Genomic DNA, 18841 nt, shown 5'->3' on the forward strand with positions numbered 1-18841 from the left:
TGGTTGGATCCCTGGGTCGGGAAGATTCCCCCGGAGAAGGAAATGGCAACTCACTCCAGTATTCTTGCCTGGAGAATCCTGTGGACAGGGAAGCCTGGTGGGCTACAGTTCACAGGGTCACAGAGTCGGACACGACTGAGTGACTAAGCACACACATATGGGATCTTAGTTTCCTGACAGGGATGGAACCGGCGTCCTGCATTGCAAGGCAGATTCTTAACCACTGGACCACCAGGGAGGTGTCAAGTCTATGTGCATTTAAAATTGTAATAGTTATTGTCAAGTTTCCCCTCCCAAAAAGCCAGTTACTCACAAAAGGGGCGTGATGATGGCAGATGCATTTTGAATCTAGTGAACTAAATTTGACTCCATTTTTGTATTAGTCTGTTGACAATCACTTTCTGTCAATAGTCTGGAGTGCTGTGAAATTCTTAAAATTAATTTTAATGCATTTTAGTTACATATTATGGACTTCCCAGGTGGCTCAGTGGTAAAGAATCTGCTTGCCAATGTAGGAGACACGGGTTCGATCCCTGGGTCAGGAAGATCCCCTGGAAATGGAAATGGCATCCCACTCCAGTATTCTTGCCCGGGAAATCCCATGAACAGAGGAGTCTGGCAGGCTACAGTCCATGGGGTTGCAAAAGAGTCAGAAATGACTTCGCGACTAAAGAGTAACAGCAAGCTAAATTTATACTCATTGTAAATACAAACACAGTGATATGCAGGAAGACTAGAAAATCAGTGATAAACATTTTTCATTTCCCAAGTGAGAATCCTGGTCAAAGCCAACTGGGACAGCTAGCTGCCTTTTTTCTCCGTGAAGATTTTCAGGGCTGGGGCTTAGCTGATTCCAGGCTTTCGTCCCTCTGACTTCAAAGGCATTGTTCCTTAGGTTGGATTAGAATTGTTTCTGTTTTGATCTTGCTCCCATCTCTTCCTTTGCTCCTTGGTCAAGCTGAAGATGATTTTCTTCTGTTTTGCTGGAAGAAGCTGAAGATGATTTTCTTCTGTTTTGCTGGAAGAACACTATTTGGAACCAGGAGACTTGGCTATTAGCCCTAAATCTGCCACTGGTGACCCTGAGACTTAGGGCAAGTCACTTCTTTAAACCTGAATTTTCTCTTCTGCAAAGTGAAGGTATTCGATTTTCTTCAATTCAGAAATTCTGTGATTCTTTTGAGCGTTCTCTAGATAACCTCCATCTATTTGAGATAGTCATCAAATCCTTTCTTAGCTTTGTAATCTCCGGGTGATATAACCCCAAATTCTTTTATGTTTTTTTTTTTTTTTTTTTTCTCATAGGAGCTAGTTTCTAACTCCTGACTTCCCTCTCTGGTCCCTCTCCAGATTTCCATATCCCTTTGGAAAGGTATCAGCATTGCTCATTGGTCTAGCAGGCAGCTCGCTACTATAGAACTTTGAGAAAAAGTTTCTTCAGAGACCATGAATGTCATCTCTCATATACGTTGAGATCACTGGGCTAGTTTTCCCCCTAGTTGCCATCCTAGACTTCAGTGTCGGGTTTTTATGTGTGCGCCAGCCTTCCCAGCAGGCAGGAACATTCACTGGGACAACAGGCCACTTCCTCCTCCTCTCTCCTCACTTGTTTTCCCTAATAGTTGGCTGGAAGTCACATCTGCAGTGGCCTATAAATGAGGATAGTAATATCTATAGTATAAAGTTTTTGTAAATATAGATGGGGTAATTCATGCAAAGTTATCAACTCAGAGGCTGGCCCATGACAAGTGCTCAAACCATAGGTCATCATTCTTATTCTTGTTCAATCTTCCTGTTAAACATCATTCTTTTATGTGGAGACTGCATCTTTAAGTTTGCCCTCGCTCTTCTGAATGAGTTAGGAGATCCAAAAGCCTGAGTGCAGATTCAACTACTGTATTTATCGGACAATGAATTTGTGCCAGAAGCCATGCTAATAGCTTTACATGTTAAGAATTTAATTCTTCTAACAAAGCTGTGAGGTCAGTGCTCTTCCTTTTGACAGAGGAGGAAACCAAGGTTCAGTGAGGTTATGTGGCTTGGCTAAGATCACAAAGTTAAGTGTTAAAATTGGGATTAAAGTCAGTGAGAGATTACTAACAACAGTATTGTTGGGGAAATGACAGAGTTAAGATTTTTTTACATGCGCTATTGTATTTTATTTGAATGTAATTTAAGGATCCTATGAGGTAGGTGCCATTTATAAAAGAAGAGGTTTATAGAGGTTAAATATTTACTTGCCCGAGGTCACATAGCTAGTAAGCAATGGAAATGGAATTTGAGCTCAATTATTTAGTAATTTGAAAGACATGCGGTTTTATCTCTTTGCAATTCATACAAAGCCTAATAAAGAGCTGCAGGTAAACATCTTGGGGAACCTGTTTTGATCTGTGGAATGATTTGTAAATAATCCATATTCGGCCTCTAAGGAAGTAAGTGTTTCTAAAGTACTTAGAGAGGATTAAAAGCAGCTTTTCTCCTAAGTAGTTCACACATTCTTCTCAGGTTTATATTGTTAATCCACTTTGTAAACCGCTTCTTCATGGGTAGCACAAGGGTACTTAAATGCCATACCCAGTCCAAATTGTCCCCGGTAATGAGCTGGTTGAACCCAAATTGATGAGGAATTAGGTTGTTTGCAAAGGGCCCAGGAGTGCCTTCATTCAGCCTGGCACCCTGGACTCCTGCACTGGTATCTTCTGGGAGTCTGGCTTCAGAACTAGAAATATAATAATAGCCACTTGCCTGCTTCCCTGGTGGCACTGGTGGTAAAGAATCCACCTGCCAATGCAGGAGATGCAAGAGACGTGGGTTTGATCCCTGGATTGGGAAGATCCCCCAGAGAAGGGCATGGCAACCCACTCCAGTATTCTTGACTGGGAAATCCCATAGACAGAGGAGACTGTCCATGGGGTTGCAAAGAATTGAATGTGATTGACCCCACACGCACGTGTGCACACACACACATACACAGTTAGCTAAGTCACTTACCACGTGCTAGACACCATGCTTGGGGGGCTTTGTCATCCCCCCCGCAACCCCAACAGGTGCACACTGTCATTCCACCTTAGAGCTGAGAGACAGAGGGCCCACGGAAGTTGGGAGTTTGCCTGAGGCCACCTGTGGGTCAGTGGCAGAGCTGGGGTGGGTTGACTATCCAACCTTGCCACCTTGTCCGGCCTGAGAGCTCCCTTTCAGCCTGGGACAGGCATTACTGTTATTGGCTGACTTCTGAACAGATCTTATCACTTTGCAAAGTGGCTCCACACACAGCTCCCTCCTTTGGCACTCAACTGGGAGGGTCAGGTGAGGACTGACTCTTGGTGTGTTTGCTCAAGGAAACTGAGACCCAGCCCAGCTTATTCCACATTGGTTGGCAGAGCCAGGAGGGGAACCCAGGAGTCCTGACTCCTGAGCCAGTGCTCTTTTTACTTCCCTGCTTTTTTTTCACTGTCAGGCACCTCACCTGCAGAGGGAAAGATGAGTGGATGGGAAGGGTAGAGGAGGGGAGACGTCAAATGATGTGACAAGTGGTTCCTGGAAGAGATCCCAGGCCCAGTGCTGGAACAGGTCATGGTGGCTCCAGGACAGTGCTTTAGTTGTCAAAGATGGGGTGGGCATGGGTTCCAGGGAGGGGCTGGCGTGCTGGCTGTAGAGAAATATTTTATCAACTCCATTGACCTGTTCTTCAACAAGGGTAGAAGCTGATCAGCCCCTAGTCACTGCCTTCGCTTGGCCCCAGGGGGCTGCAGTCAGTCTTTTCTCTGCAGAGTTCAAAGAGGCCTTTTCGTTGTTTGACCGGACCCCGACCGGAGAGCTGAAGATCGCCTATGGGCAGTGTGGGGACGTGCTGCGAGCCCTGGGCCAGAACCCCACCAATGCCGAGGTGCTGCGTGTCCTGGGCAAGCCCAAGCCGGAAGGTCAGCCTCCCCTCTCCACCCCTGGGGCTCTCTCCCTTCAAGACCAACATGCTCTCCTCAGGTTACCTGCCTCCCATTGCTAGAATGACCCGGAAACATCTGGCCCTTGGTCAGTCCTCAAAAGAGTGTGACCTGGGCTTGTTCTCATGTTCTCCGTGAGAGTGGGAGCTCCTGGGGAGCAGGCGTGACTTTCTGCTGCTTCAGGGCACCTGGGACATGAGGCAGGGGGGCTGGGAGGGAAATTGGGAACTGACCACCACCCCCGCCTCCACCAGAAATTGTGGGTGAGGTGTTACAGCACTGAGATGTCCCGTGACCACCATGAGTTGTATCACAGATAATGTGTTTCTGATAATATGGCACTGAGATTGCAAATTGTTCATTTAATATAAATTAGAGCAGACTCCGGCTCAGCTCTATAATGATGCCTGTTTCACTGGTTTGCATCAGATAGGTTTTAGTGAATGAGGGTTTAGAAAGTGGTACAAGGGGTCCCATTTGTGAATGTCATCTGTCACTGTGGCAGTCAGGCTAACAGCTGCCCTAACACATGAGTCCTTCTGAGGGGCTGGGGCTGGGCAGACCTGGGCAGGAGCCCTTAGCCAGGGTGGATCGTTTCTAGAGATTTCCTGGGCCCTATATTGGGGCCCTCCTGCCCTCTTGCTTGGTTCTGGGTCCTTCCCTTCCTACTCTTGCTGTGGAAGAAAAGGTGAAGGATGTGGGTCAGAAAGGACCAGAGGACCAGGAGCCTGCCTGTGTCAGCAGAGCTTCTCAGAGGGCAAAAGATATTTGGGTCTTTCCATTGTGGGAGGTTTCTGGGTTATAAAAGAAAGCAATGTCAGCCTTGGGATACTTAAAAATGGTTTTACCTCTATGAAAGTATTGTTTTTTTTTTTAACTTTGGTAAATATTCAAGAGTTTTTATTCCAGGTTTCTCATCTTTTTCCTATTGTTCAGTAGGAATTCTTTAAATAATTATTGCAACCTGTAGTTTAATAACAGAAATTGTCTTTTGCCAATTTCTTTTTGCAGTTTATAGCTTGTCAAAAACACAAAAGTAAATTAAAACTTTTAACACAGCACAATGTGGGAGACAGGTGCTAGTCATTATTGATTCAGACTTGCTCCAGGCGGTGGGGACTAGTGAGGGGACCCAAATCTGGAGTTGTGCAAAGTTTTCTTTTTGCAGTCCTGTCAGTTTACCCTTGAGACTGGGAGTATCCGAAGTCTAAGTGGTGAATGTGAGAATGTGAGAACTTGGGGCTGCTCACCTCCCTGCCCCACTGGCCGCCTGGAGTTCAGAGGTCAGGGTGGAGTCACAGGTCCCGGGTCCTTTCACTGAGAAGAGTGCCCAGAGCCAGCTCTTGCCGGGCTCCTGGGGCTTTGTGCCCTCCAGGATTCCTGACTGGGGGCCCCACCCAGAAGTGACGGCAGCCGAGCTCTGGGCTAGCCTGGCAGAGCCGGCCGGATGAGACCCCTCCCGAGCCTCTGGTCCCCTCAAGCTCACGTCGAATTCCTTTCCTTCCCGGTCCCCTGCCGGAAGAGATGAATTCCAAGATGCTGGACTTTGAGACCTTCCTGCCCATCCTGCAGCACATCTCCCGAAACAAGGAGCAGGGCACCTACGAGGACTTCGTGGAGGGGCTGCGTGTATTCGACAAGGAGAGCAATGGCACGGTCATGGGCGCTGAGCTTCGCCACGTCCTTGCCACCCTGGGTACGTATGCCCGCCAGGCAGGGGCAGAGCCCAAGGGAGAGGAACAGAAGAAGCATGGTGTATGTTGGGGTGACGTGGGGCTCCCTGCATCCTGAGTCTCATGTTCTGGTCCAAGCCCGTCTGCCTGGGTTCTGTAGGTACCATCGTCCCCAACTGGGTTTGCTCAGCAGGGTTGGAAGGAGAGGAGAGCAGGCTGGCAGAGCAGGGTGAGGCCTGAAAGGTGGGACCCAGGGCCCCTGTCCTTTTCTTTGCCTCTGTTGCTAGGGCCTTGGTCTGCTCACCCACTGGTGGCTGTAGGCAGAGGGAGAGACCTTGGGGGCTAGGAAGGGTCTTAAGACCTTGACTCCACCTTTCAGAGCCTTGGGGGTGGTTTGGTTTGACCACTTCCTTGATCCAGGAAGTGCTGGGCCATCAGACTCAAGGGGGTGTTTGGGTTTGGCCGGTCCTCCTTTGCCCATCTGTCATTAAGTGCCCATTGTCTCCCACCCCAGGGGAGAAGATGAGTGAGGCTGAAGTGGAGCAGCTGTTAGCAGGTCAGGAGGATGCCAATGGCTGCATCAATTACGAAGGTACCAGCTCAATTCGCACTTCCTCGGGCAGCCAGGGATGGGGTGGGGTGGGTACAGTTCCGGCCAGGAGAGGCTGCAGGACAGAACAGATGCAGGAGTGCCCCACGGTCTTTGGTGAGCTCCCAGTGGATATTGCTCTTTTCCCTCCTGGGAGTGAACATCACTGCATAATGGAAGGAGCGTGGATTTTGGAGATAGCTCTGTGATATACCAGCTGGGTGATCTTAAGCAAGTCGCTTACCTCCTCTTAACATTGGTTTTCTCATCTGAGCAACGGGGTGATGCTGGCCCCTTTCCCAGGGTTGCAGGGATTGGCAGAGATAATGTAGCTCATTTCATCCATGTCTGGTATCAGCACAGAGAGGGCACACAGAGCAGCGGTTAGTTCCCTTCCTTTCTTCCACCTTCTCCCCATCAACCCCAAACAGGAAAAGAAATCATAGTCTGAAGAAAGGGTGGTGGGAAGGTTTGCGGTCCGGTGGTATAAAGCAGGGAGGAGGGGTTTAAGGGGCCGAGAGGGGCCATGTGATGTGGCTGTTTTCCGTCTTCTTTCCCAGCCTTTGTCAAGCACATCATGTCTGGGTGAAGCAGACCCCTCCAGGGTGAGTGCAGCCCACCCCCCCGGGGGGTGCCCAGAGCCACACCACATGCCCTAGAGCCCTTCTCTTCCGGCTTCACCCCCTCGAGGACACTGCAGAAGACAGAGAGCAGTCCGGCCCCACCCATCGCCCCTGCATTCTTAGTGCTCCCGTCACCTCCCCTTCATCCCTTCCTGCCCTGCCCCTGCCCTCCTTGGTCTTTGCACCCAATCTTGACCCACCAGTCACACCCTCCTGCCTCTTCTGGGGTCTCTCAAGGCCAGACGAATCGCTCAGGTGGGGCTTCCTCTGTGGGCTTCTGGCTGTGAGGAGCCAGGTTGCAGGTGGAAGAGAATGTCCTGGGCCTAGGGCCTTGACCCTGATCCTCTTCACCCCCTTCCCTGAGCCCCTACGGCCTTGGTGCCGGCTGGTGGAGGTGGGGTCATCATCAGGAGCTGGGGTGTGGAGGGGGAAGTAGAACCCTTTCCGTCTCACGCTCTCTTTCAGGTGCCTGGCCCGGGGCCTTAGCCCAGGTGAGTTACCAAGAGGCCCAGAGTGACTGAGCTGGAGCTGGAGTCCTGGACTTTCCACTGCATGGCAGCCCTGGGGACTTCAAGGGCCCACAGTCCTCCCCATAAATAAACAGCTTCAGCAAGGCTGGGCTGAGGTCCCAACCAGCCTCTGAGTTGTTTTTTAAAGCCAATTAATTTGTTGAGTTGGGTTTTTGTGAGTGTGTGTGTGATAATGTCACCTGAGGCCTCATGCATATTCCTCAGAAGAATGAGCAATATCTGGGAGCTGGGGGACATGGGCCGGGGCCCAGGGAGCTAGAAACAGGAGGGTCACACCGTGAGCAGAGAGTTTTGGAAGGGTCTTCAGTCTGAGGAGCTGTTATCAGGAGGAGCTTCATTTCCTTCCAAGGCTCATTCTCTACCTTAGGTCTGTCCGGGTGACAAGCAGAAAGAGGGCCACTAGGAGCCCTGGGGATACCAAGGGATCCTCAAATGGTCCTTGCTCCCTCCTCTTCTTTTAAAAAAAAATTGTGGTAAAATGTGCATAACATAATGGGACTTCTCTAGTGGCTCAGATGGTAAAGAATCTGCCTGCAATAGAGGAGACCCGGATTCAATCCCTGGGTTGGGAAGATCCCCTGGAGAAGGAAATGGCAACCCACTCCAGTATTCTTGCAGCACATAATATACAATTTTCCATCTTAACAGTTTTTAAGTGTTCAGTTCCGCAATGTTAAGTGTGTTCACATTGGTGTGTAGCAAGTCTCCAGAACTTTTTCATCTTATAAAACTGAAACTCTATATCCATTAAACAATAAATCCCCATTTCCCCCTCTCTCCAATCCCTGGCGACCACCATTCTACTTCCTGGATCTATGAATTTGACTACTCTAGACAGCTCATATGAGTGGAGTCATAGTGTATTTGTCTTTTTGTGACTGGTTTATTTCACTTCACGTAATGTCTTCAAGGTTCATTTGTGTTGTAGTGTGAGAATTCCCTTCTTTTTTAAGGAGGAATAGTGTTCCATTGTATGTGTGCAGGTACCACATTTTGTTTATGGTTCTTGTAACTTTTGATCACGCCACATGGCATATGGGATCCTGGTTCCCTGACTAGGGATCTAACTTGCACCTGTCCCCTGCATTGGAAACTCAGAGTCTTAATCATTGGGCCACCAGGGAAGTCCCAGTCCGTGTATCTTCATATGGGCCCCTTAGGTGTCTCTTCCCCTGAGAGCAAGGCCCCTGATGCCTGATTCAGCCCTGCTTGTTCTGGGCATCTCACTGACTCCCTGGCCACATCCAGGACTCCATACAGGACTCTGCATCAGGGAGAGCATCAAGGCTTCAGAGGGAGCACAGACCTCAGGCTGGGCAGGCAGGGGTGTGGCGGGAGGCAGCTGGGAAAAGGAGAGACAAGAAACCAGAGACTGAGAAGGGGACAGACCAGGTCATGAAATGAGAGACACACATATGAGCAGAACCCCCTGGATGGGGGTCCCCACATCCCTGAGAGCCCCCAAGGTGGATTAGACCCTCCTCCTCTCACAGCCTTTCTGCTGCCCTCTCACGGCATCCAGCTGCAGAACTTTGTGAAACACCCTTTATAAGTCCAGCCAAGGCTGAGAGTCCATGAGCCCAAAAGGGAAGTTGTCACGGGAAGCTGAGAACCATGAGCCCAAACTCAGCCTCCTCAGAATTTAAAGTCTGGTTGGAAAGATGAGACCAAGGCCCATGTGTATCTTTTCTTCTGTGAGGAAGGGGCTCCAGTGATGGGAGAGACCTGTTGAATCATAAAACTTGAGATCTTTATGTAGTTGTGATAGGGGTCATTGACTCCAGCGGTTTTCAAACGTGGTTGTAGCTCCATAGCCTTTTAAAAAATTATTTATTTACTTGGCTGTGCTGGGTCGTAGTTGTGGCTATTACCATTCATGGGCTCTTAGCTGAGGCATATAGGATCTAGTTCTCAGACCAGGGATTGAACCCAGGCCCCTTACATTGGGAGCAGAGTCTTAAACCACTGAACCAGCAGGGAAGTCTTGGCTCCATAGCCTTTTACTCAAACTAAATTCTGTGCAGAAGCCAATGCATGAACCGAATGGAGCAGAGATTCTCCAGCTGAGGAGTGAGGGATGGATGCCTGTGTCTTGAGTCTCTACCTGGGCTCCTTAGGGCACAACCAGAAGACCACTGACTGAGTCAGACCTGCTAATTGTAAAAGTAAGGCAATGGCTCCTTAGGAGAGACTTGACTCACCCAAGGTCACAGCTAATGACCCATGAACCCAGGTCCCCAGAATCCCCAATTTTCCCATTTTTCGACACACATCAATTGGCCTTTGAAATTTTTTTCAAGTTAGGCTCTTGGGAGCTTCTCTCTTGTATTATCCCTACCATTCTGCTTGATCGTTTTGGGCCTTACTTATTTCTCCTTTTAATTTTTATTTATTTTATTGCCGGATAATCTCAGATTCCCAATCAGGGATTGAACCCGGGCCATGGCAGTGAAAGCCTGGAATCCTAGCCACTAGGCCACCAGGGAACACCCCATTATTTCTCCTTTTTAATTAATTAATTAATTAAGATTTTTATGTGGATCATTTAAAAAATCTTTATTGAATTTGTTACAATACTGCTTCTGTTTTATGTTTTGGCTTTTTGGCCATGAGACATGTGGGATTTTAGCTCTCCAACCAGGGATCAAACCCACATGCCCTACATTAGAAGGTGAAGTCTTAACCACTGGACTGCCAGGGAAGTCCCTATTTCTCCTTTTTAAGAGTCACTCTCCCCAACTTGAAATGCCAGCATTCCTCCTCAGTAGGGTTGGGGCCTTGTTGGGTTTTCCTCACTCCCTTTTCCTTTCTTCCCCCCCACCTTCCCTCCCTCCCTTTTTTTCTCCATGAAGTATTTATTGTCCGCTGTAAACATTTAGGAGGAATTGGGGCCAAGCTCCCAATGATTAAAAACTGAAAGTGTTTTCCCCTCCAAAGTCAATTACCGTGCAGTTAAGCAAGGACGTAAGCATCCAGGGACTAACCACAGAATGACCACCACACAGAACAACACCAGCAGGACAACTTCTGCCATGTCACACACACTGTGATTTCCAAGGGCTCTGCACCAAGAGGAAGCGACATGTGACTGGGATGATCTTTCTTAATGGGCTTTAAGTGAGACCTTAGTGGAAAAGATGACACAAGGCTGGTACTCAGGTTCAGGGAGGAAAAGGGCAGGAAAGGGGGTCACAGACTTATCTGACAGACACTTACTGAGTGCCGGCTGTGTGTATGGCACTGGCTTGGGCCTTGAGGATACACTTAACTGGGCAGACACAGAGCTCCTGCCCTCATGGAGCTTACAATCCAGTGGGAAGACAGACATTAAATGGTTGTGATCATGTGACAGATAACAGCCAACACTTATTGAATGCAATATCAGTTATGATTATCTTTGGCTGTGGGTTACGGAAACTAAAAGACAGTGGCTTAAAAGACACAAAAAGTACATTTTCCCCTCCCACTGAAGGGTTGGCTGTCCAGCCGTTCTGCACAAAGTCCTCGGACCCAGACTCCTTTTATCTTGTGACATTGCACTGTGATCTCTACTCACAATCCTGATGGCTGTTCTGGATCAGCCACCTCGGCTCCTGAGAGATTAGTTCTGGAAGCATTTCCTACTTGGTGAACCTCCTCAGGAACTGGTATGGCTCACTGGGCTCCTTATGGTATTCAGCTTACTCATTTGAAGACACAAGAACCCTTGTGCTCCTAGTCATCTTTTCCCTGCCCTAGCCTCCTCCTCAGCTTTTTTGGTGGCTCAGATGGTAAAGGATCCACCTGCAATGCAGGAGACCCAGGTTCAATCCCTGGATTGGGAAGATCCTTGGTGAAAGGAATGGCGATCCACTCCAGTATTCTTGCCTGGAGAATCTCGTGGGAGAGCCTAGCAGGCTGTAGTCCATGGGTTCGCATGACTAAGCACACACACACAGCTTCCTCCTGGCCAGCCCATCAGTAAGGCTCAACACTCATCCCATCTGGGAAGACATATGGGTAAAACTGACCCATCTGCAAGATTTTCTTTGAATGGACTGACTTCCAATACTTCAAACCGGGACTCAGACCATGTCTTGGTCTGCTTGGGTTGCTAGGACAAAACACTACAGACTGAGTGGCTTCAATAACAGACATTGATTTCTCACGGATTTGGAGACTTGGAGTCTGAGATCAAAGTGCAAGCATGATTGCGTTCTGGTAAGGCCTCTTTCTGGCTTCCAGGTGGCTAATTTCCTGCTGAATCCCAACGGAGAGAAAAAAGGGGAGAGGGAAAGAGAACAAGCAAGCAAGAGAGTCAGCTGCTGCTGCTGCTAAGACGGCAGCCCACCAGGCTCCCCCATCCCTGGGATTCTCCAGGCAAGAACACTGGAGTGGGCTGCCATTTCCTTCTCCAGTGCATGAAAGTGAAAAGTGAAAGTGAATTTGCTCAGTCGTGTCCGACTCCTAGCAACCCCATGGACTGCAGCCCACCAGGCTCCTCCGTCCACGGGATTTTCCAGGCAAGAGTATTGGAGTGGGGTGCCATTGCCTTCTCCCAGAGAGAGTCAGAGAGACAGACTAATCCCCTTATGAGGGCTCCACTCTCATGACTTCACCAAAACATAATTGCCAAAGGTTTTTACCTCCAAGTACCATCACACTGGAGACTAGGGGCTTTACCATATGAATTTTGGGGACACAATTCAGTCCCACGGCAGACCATGTAACTTACAGGAACAGGACTGCGCCCCCTGTGGTTCCTTCTCTCACTCTGCGGGCTGGCTGACCGTGGACTTGAGAGGGGGGCACCCCAGGAGGATGAATAAGGGTGGGCGGAGGAAGGAAGGGGTGTCCCAGCTCTTGGGTGGATTGAAGGAAGGCTCCAGCCTGGAGCTAGACGTGGCACCATCCTGACAGGGCGATGGCAAGTGATGGACATGGGAAAATCGCTTTTGTGGAGCACGGAGGATGACTGAATGTACCCATAGGCTGGGCATCGTGCCTCCCAGAGACTGGTACAGGAAACACGGCCCCCAGTGCCACTACCTTCCCACCCTAAACCCTGCAGACAGATGCTGAGGAGAAAGTTTTATGCTTCAGGTCAGAGAGGTTGGGGAGTTTCCTTTAATGTTCCCATTGCCGGAGGGAATGAGCCAAGGCAAGGGTAGGGAGGAGACTTAATGCTCTTTTCACTCAGCTGCTTTTCTCTGCAGCGTTTATTAATAGAAAAGTGCAATAATGTATTTGGCTGGTGGCGCAATACCTACATCACATCACTAGATGGCACAATTGCAGCAGCCGTGCTTCCAAAGAACGCCCCAAAGTGAGAATTACAGGAAAACTGATTCCCACCCTGGGCTGGAAGGAACCCTCAGAAATCCATTAGTCCATCTCTATGTTTTAAGAAAAATGGAGGTTTTATTCATTTTCAAAGACTCAAAACTATTAGTGAGCTTCCTTCAGGACCCCCTCAAAGGTTTTGCAGCAGAGAGGGGGCAGAGAGAGGACTCTGTTTTGGACACGTGGAAACCTGGCATCTAGACCAGTTTGGCTCCTAAAACACACACACACTCGGCTTCTGATCCACAGGTTGCAAAATAAGGAAGTCAGTTAGATCATCTTTAATGTCCTTTCTAGCTCTCTGATTCAGGTCATTTGGAATGCATCCAACTACTTGCTATACTCAACTCAGAATGATCTCTGTTCATTTCTAAGACAAACCATTCAATATCATGGTAATCCAAGTCTATACCCTGACCAGTAACGCTGAAGAAGCTGAAGTTGAACAGTTCTATAAAGACCTACAAGACTTTCTAGAACTAACATCCCCAAAAGATGTCATTTTCATTATAGGGGACTGGAATGCAAAAGTAGGAAGTCAAGAAACACCTGGACTAACAGGCAAATTTGGCCTTGGAGTACAAAATGAAGCAGGGCAAAGGCTAATAGAGTTCTGCCAAGAGAATGCACTAGTCATAGCAAACATCCTTTTCCAACAACACAAGAGAAGACTCTACACATGGAAATCACCAGATGGTCGACACCAAAATCAGATTGATTATATTCTTCGCAGCCAAAGATGGAGAAGCTCTATACAGTCAGCAAAAACAAGACCAGGAGCTGACTGTGGCTCAGATCATGAACTCCTTATTGCCAAATTCAGGCTGAAATTGAAGAAAGTGGAGAAAACCACTAGACCATTCAGGTATGACCTAAATCAAATCCCTTATGACTATACAGTGGAAGAGAGAAATAGATTTAAGGGACTAGATCTGACAGACAGAGTGCCTGATGAACTATGGACAGAGGTTCGTGACATTGTACAGGAGATGGGAATCAAGACCATCCCCAAGAAAAAGAAATGCAAAAAAGCAAAATGGCTGTCTGAGGAGGCCTTACAAATAGCTGTGAAGAGAAGGGAAGCGAAAAGCAAATGAGAAAAGGAAAGATATACCCATCTGAATGCAGAGTTCCAAAGAATAGCAAGGAAAGATAAGAAAGCCTTCCTCAGTGATCAATGCAAACAGATAGAGGAAAACAACAGAATGGGAAAGACTAGAGATCTCTTCAAGATAATTAGAGATACCAAGGGAACACTTCATGCAAAGATGTGCTCAATAAAGGACAGAAATGGGAGGGACCTAACAGAAGCAGAAGATATTAGGAAGAGGTGGCAAGAATACACAGAACTGTACAAAAAAGATCTTCACGACCCAGATAATCACAATGGTGTGATCATTCACCTCGAGCCAGACATCCTGGAATGTGAAGTCAAGTGGGCCTTAGGAAGCATCACTACGAACAAAGCTACTGGAGGTGATGGAATTCCAGTTGAGCTATTTCAAATCCTGGAAGATGATGCTGTGAAAGTGCTGCACTCAATATGCCAGCAAATTTGGAAAACTCAGCAGTGGCCGCAGGACTGGGAAAGGTCAGTTTTCATTCTAATCCCAAAGAATGGCAATGCCAAAGAATGCTCAAACTATGGCACAATTGCACTCATCTCACACACTAGTAAAGTAATGCTCAAAATTCTCCAAGCTGGGCTTCAGCAGTATGTGAACCGTGAACTTCCAGATGTTCAAGCTGATTTTAGAAAAGGCAGAGGAACCAGAGATCAAATTGCCAACATCTGCTGGATCATCAAAAAAGCAAGAGAGTTCCAGAAAAACATCTATTTCTGCTTTATTGACTATGCCAAAGCCTTTGACTGCGTGGATCACAATAAACTGTGGAAAATTCTGAAAGAGATGAAAATACCAGACCACCTGACCTGCCTCTTGAGAAACCTGTGTGCAGGTCAGGAAGCAACAGTTAGAACTGGACATGGAACAACAGACTGGTTCCAAATAGGAAAAGGAGTACGTCGAGGCTGTATATTGTCACCCTGCTTATTTAACTTATATGCAGAGTACATCATGAAAAACGCTGGGCTGGAAGAAGCACAAGCTGGAATCAAGATTCCAGGGAGAAATATCAGTAACCTCAGATATGCAGATGACACTACCCTTATGGCAGAGAGTGAAGAAGAACTAAAGAGCCTCTTTTTTTTTTTCTAGTAATAAAATATATTTATTAAGATATAATTAGAAGCTAATAAGCTCAGAAGTATAGTTTGCATGAAAACACATCTTCTATAGGCAGGGTTTATTACCTCCTCACTGGCTAAAAACATGAAGTTTTAGTTTTCATGGACTTTTTTCTTCCCCTTTTAGATTTCTGAGACATTAAAAAGAATTTACAGAAAGGTACAGAAGTTTCTCTTCAGATGTTTGATGAAAAACAAGAAAAATAGCACATTTAGTGTTAGTGACAGAGAGCAAGTCTGGAGCACCTACAGTTGAAAAGCAGAATACATTTTTGCTCCCACTTACACAGTTATGTTAGAACATAGGCACAGGAGGATTTTTCCAGATTAAATATCTAAAGCCAATTGTTTGTTCTGTAACTTTTGTTTAAATGACACTCATGAAGTTTTTACTTATTAAAGTCCAATAGGTAACCAAAGCCAAGTGAAACTATGTACCACCAACTACTTCAGAACTGTAGAACTTCAATGCCCTCCCCTATCCCCCAACCCCACAAAAATTAAAAGAAAACAAAGAAAATATTTCCCAATACCCCACAGAGGCTGCTTATTCCTGGCAAGACATGCAAATCATATTCACTAAAAAAAAAAAAAGACCCCTGCAAACTTCAAGGCATTTTATCCAGCATTCTCGCAGGGTTCAAAGTATAACCAAAAGATCAAGGGAGGAGTGGGGGAAAATGTTGAATCATTCTGGGTTCCCCGTGATTAGTGTATCACTTTAGTCACAGAACAAGATACAGAGATCTTTTAAAGTGGATTTGCCTTTCCAGTGGGTCATTGGTTGCCCAAGGTGATGACAGCAGGAACTTTAGAACCACGCTTGTTAATAAGTCCATATTCATTAATCACTTGCATTCACACTTAAAAACTAAAACCAAAATAAAACAAATCTATTCAGTACCGGAGATTAAATAACCATGTGTAGTCTCTTGAAATAAATTTGTTTCCTTAAGAAGTCTAATTACTTTCAGTTGCCTTTTTTAAAATAACTATATATATATAATGTATATATATATATATATTTGTATATATTATCCTGTGATTCTACTTATGGTTCCTCTGCTGCGTTGAAGATCTAGGAGCATAAAAGCCTTGTGTCCCCCATGAACGGTGGCTCTAATGCTGCAGAAAGGTTACAAATAGGCAGTCTGGTCCTTCATTGATCTGGACTATCCATGGCTTCATTGTAAGTGATTATCCTTTTGGGATCTTGCTTCTGCAAATTCCAAACAGATTCCATTTCTTTAGTGTGATATACAATAGCAGCCCTCAGGTCAAAAGAACCACAGCTATCATTCCTTTCTAGGCCTCTCTGGTATCTCTGTTCTTTGGCGGAGCCTAACAAAGTGTTCGTAGGAGACGCCAGAGGATTTTGATTTTCTGTCTCATAGTCCTTTGAGAGAAACACTAAAGCACCTTGACTACTGGTGTCTGCTTTTTTCAGGTCACCTATATGACTGGGTTCCAAGGATAAGGCTCCACTCTCATTAGTAGTCCCAGATTTTAGAATGCTACCCAGAACTTGAGGACTAGTCCGTTTTTCCAGCTCATATGCCTTGGGAAACACAGGATGCTCAGTTCCTGAGGGGATTATTTCAGCACCCTGTGAAACCAAAGTGGCAGGATATTCCCCTTGAAATGTCACCTCCATCACTTTATGATCTGATGACTTCCCAGTAACAGTTTCGGGGCCAGCACTGGGTTCATTGATAAATGATAAACCCCACTGATTCTGGAAGATATCTCCCAGGTTTTGCTGATCTGTCTGAGAGGGTAGATCCACTTGAGCTGTGCTCAACAGCACAGTTTGCATATTTGAAGTGTAGATAAAAAGGCTGGACTTAATTTGTTCAACAGCTGCTGAAGTCAGACTCATGTCTTGGAGAACTGAATCAGTCCCAGAAGAGATGGGTGTTAGAGTATTAGCAGCAGTAGTTAGCAGTGGCTGACCCCCTGGAGAATACACACTTGCATCAGTCCCTGCTAAAACTGGCCCATTAGAAAAGTTGGCCGAAGTAACAGATTTCAGCGCTGACATAGGGACCTGGGATAATCGACTTGAAGCTTGGGTCTGAGTTTCCCCAGTAGATGATGAGGAAGATGAAGATGAAGATGGTGACACAGAAGAGTTCTGTACAGTTTTGTTGAGGTTTTCCTTAACTTTGCTTGCATAACTTATTTTAGGAACGATTTTAGCACTGCTATTGTCCACTGGAAAAACTGGGGGTGGCTTAAACAGGGTCCACGAGTCCTCTTTGGAGGCAACAGCAGAAGTATGCTTTCCTTTGGGCCGACCATCAAACTTTTTGCTGCTCACACCAGGCTTAATATCAGAGCTTTTCCGCAGCATATCACCCACAGCAGGTTTTCCTCGACTTGTTCCTCCAGGCCCAGTTTCCTACTTCCAAATAGGCTTTGAACCATCTACTCGATTTCCCTTTTGATCACTGTAGTCAGGCTTGAAAGTTTCAAGTCCCTGTTTTAAGGTTGGGACATTGGTCTCTTGTCGCATTATTTTGTCCTGCACTAAATTAAGGTTTTCACAACCCTTGGCGCTATTGCGCCTAGCTTTCCTTTTTTTAGGAGTGGTATATCCGCTCTCAGATCTACTACCATCATTATCTGCTCCTTTGCCCATATAACCATTAGTAATATAGCCAGAATTATTTGTTAGAACACCATTTGGAATTGCTACAGTATCAGTCTTGTCTATAGATTGGTTCTCTCCAGATTTATTTTCATAAGACTTCCCATTCTTTTTGTCCATACTGTTTTTCTGAATAAAATTCCTGGTTTTAATTCCTGCTTTCCCAAAGGTGCTGGACTTTACAGTCTGCTTCAGATTAGTGTCTACAACGTGTTGGTTGCCATTGAGGACCCTGGAAATAGGGTTGGTAGCTTCCTCAGAACCCAGGCTCTTTAAAGACATTTCTCTTTCTCCAGCATTACCATTTAGTTCACCGTAGCCTCTTTTCTTCTTCGGCGTTTCCTGGTGCTGCTGGAGGGCGTGTTTCTGCTCATGTTTCAGCAGCTTTGGCTGGGCCTTGGGGCTGCCCTCGGCTCCATGCTGCAGGTATTGGTGAGGCTGCTGGTGATGGTGGTGGTGATGGTGGTTGTGGCTGTGGTTGTAGAAATAATAATGATGATGGTGGTGCGGCTGCTGCTGCTGCTGGGGGTGATGGTGCGGATGGTGGTGGCTGTGATGGTGCTGAGACTGTGGCTGGCCGGGCTTCTCCTCCATTGAAAGCGGCTGGGACTCTCTGGCTGAGGCTGCGGGCTGCTGCACTGTCAGGATCTGAGCCTAAAGAGCCTCTTGATGAAAGTTAAAGAGAAGAGTGAAAAAGTTGGCTTGAAGCTCAACATTCAGAAAACTAAGATCATGGCATCCGGTCCCATCACTTCATGGCAAATAAATGGGGAAACAGTGAAAACAGTGGCTGACTATATTTTTCTGGGGTCCAAAATCACTGCAGATGGTGACTGCAGCCATGAAATTAAAAGATGCTTACTCCTTGGAAGGAAAGTTATGACCAACCTAGACAGCATATTAAAAAGCAGAGACATTACTTTGTCAACAAAGGTCCGTCTAGTCAAGGCTATGGTTTTTCCAGTGGTCATGTATGGATATGAGAGTTGGACTATAAAGAAAGCAGAGAGCCGAAGAATTGATGCTTTTGAACTGTGGTGTTGGAGAAGACTCTTGAGAGTCCCCTGGACTACAAGGAGATCCAACCAGTCCACCCTAAAGGAAATCAGTCCTGGGTGTTCATTGGTAGCACTAATTTTGAAGCTGAAAGTCCAATACTTTGGCCACCAGATGCGAAGAGCTGACTCATTTGAAAAGACCCTGATGCTGGGAAAGATTGAAAGCAGGAGGAGAAGGGGACGACAGAGGATGAGATGGTTGGATGG

General features: G+C 46.7%; 2 protein-coding genes and 1 non-coding gene across 9 annotated transcripts in view; 1 reads left to right on the forward strand and 2 right to left on the reverse strand.

Moving 5' to 3' along the window:
• Positions 1–7487, forward strand: part of MYL4 (myosin light chain 4) — a 39453-nt gene extending 31966 nt beyond the window's left edge. For 6 of the 7 annotated variants that reach the window (XM_059877793.1, XM_059877791.1, XM_059877794.1 and 3 more), the window contains 5 exons: positions 3771–3920; positions 5464–5637; positions 6129–6206; positions 6764–6808; positions 7292–7487. In XM_059877793.1, coding sequence (XP_059733776.1) covers positions 3771–3920; positions 5464–5637; positions 6129–6206; positions 6764–6792 — 431 coding nt within the window. In that variant the 3' untranslated portion in view covers positions 6793–6808; positions 7292–7487. The remainder of the gene's footprint in view (positions 1–3770; positions 3921–5463; positions 5638–6128; positions 6207–6763; positions 6809–7291) is intronic. The other variant, NM_001075149.2, reaches the window with a different exon arrangement.
• Positions 7488–15528: 8041 nt separating this feature from the next.
• On the reverse strand, positions 15529–18226 carry LOC132343094 (FMR1-interacting protein NUFIP2-like). The gene has a single exon (XM_059878569.1). The coding sequence runs from the start codon at positions 18168–18170 to the stop codon at positions 17328–17330; it is 843 nt and encodes a 280-aa protein (XP_059734552.1). The 5' UTR covers positions 18171–18226; the 3' UTR covers positions 15529–17327.
• On the reverse strand, positions 15529–18226 carry LOC789694 (nuclear FMR1 interacting protein 2). The gene has a single exon (XR_011521961.1). It is a non-coding gene; the product is annotated as a nuclear FMR1 interacting protein 2 (transcript).
• Positions 18227–18841: the final 615 nt, after the last annotated feature.

The sequence above is a fragment of the Bos taurus genome, chromosome 19 (assembly GCF_002263795.3).
Source record: "Bos taurus isolate L1 Dominette 01449 registration number 42190680 breed Hereford chromosome 19, ARS-UCD2.0, whole genome shotgun sequence".
Taxonomy (NCBI): domain Eukaryota; kingdom Metazoa; phylum Chordata; class Mammalia; order Artiodactyla; family Bovidae; genus Bos; species Bos taurus.

Coding starts and splice junctions, on each gene's coding strand:
- LOC132343094 (XM_059878569.1), bottom strand. CDS start 18,170: ATGGAGGAGAAGCCCGGCCAGCCACAGTCTCAGCACCATCACAGCCAC.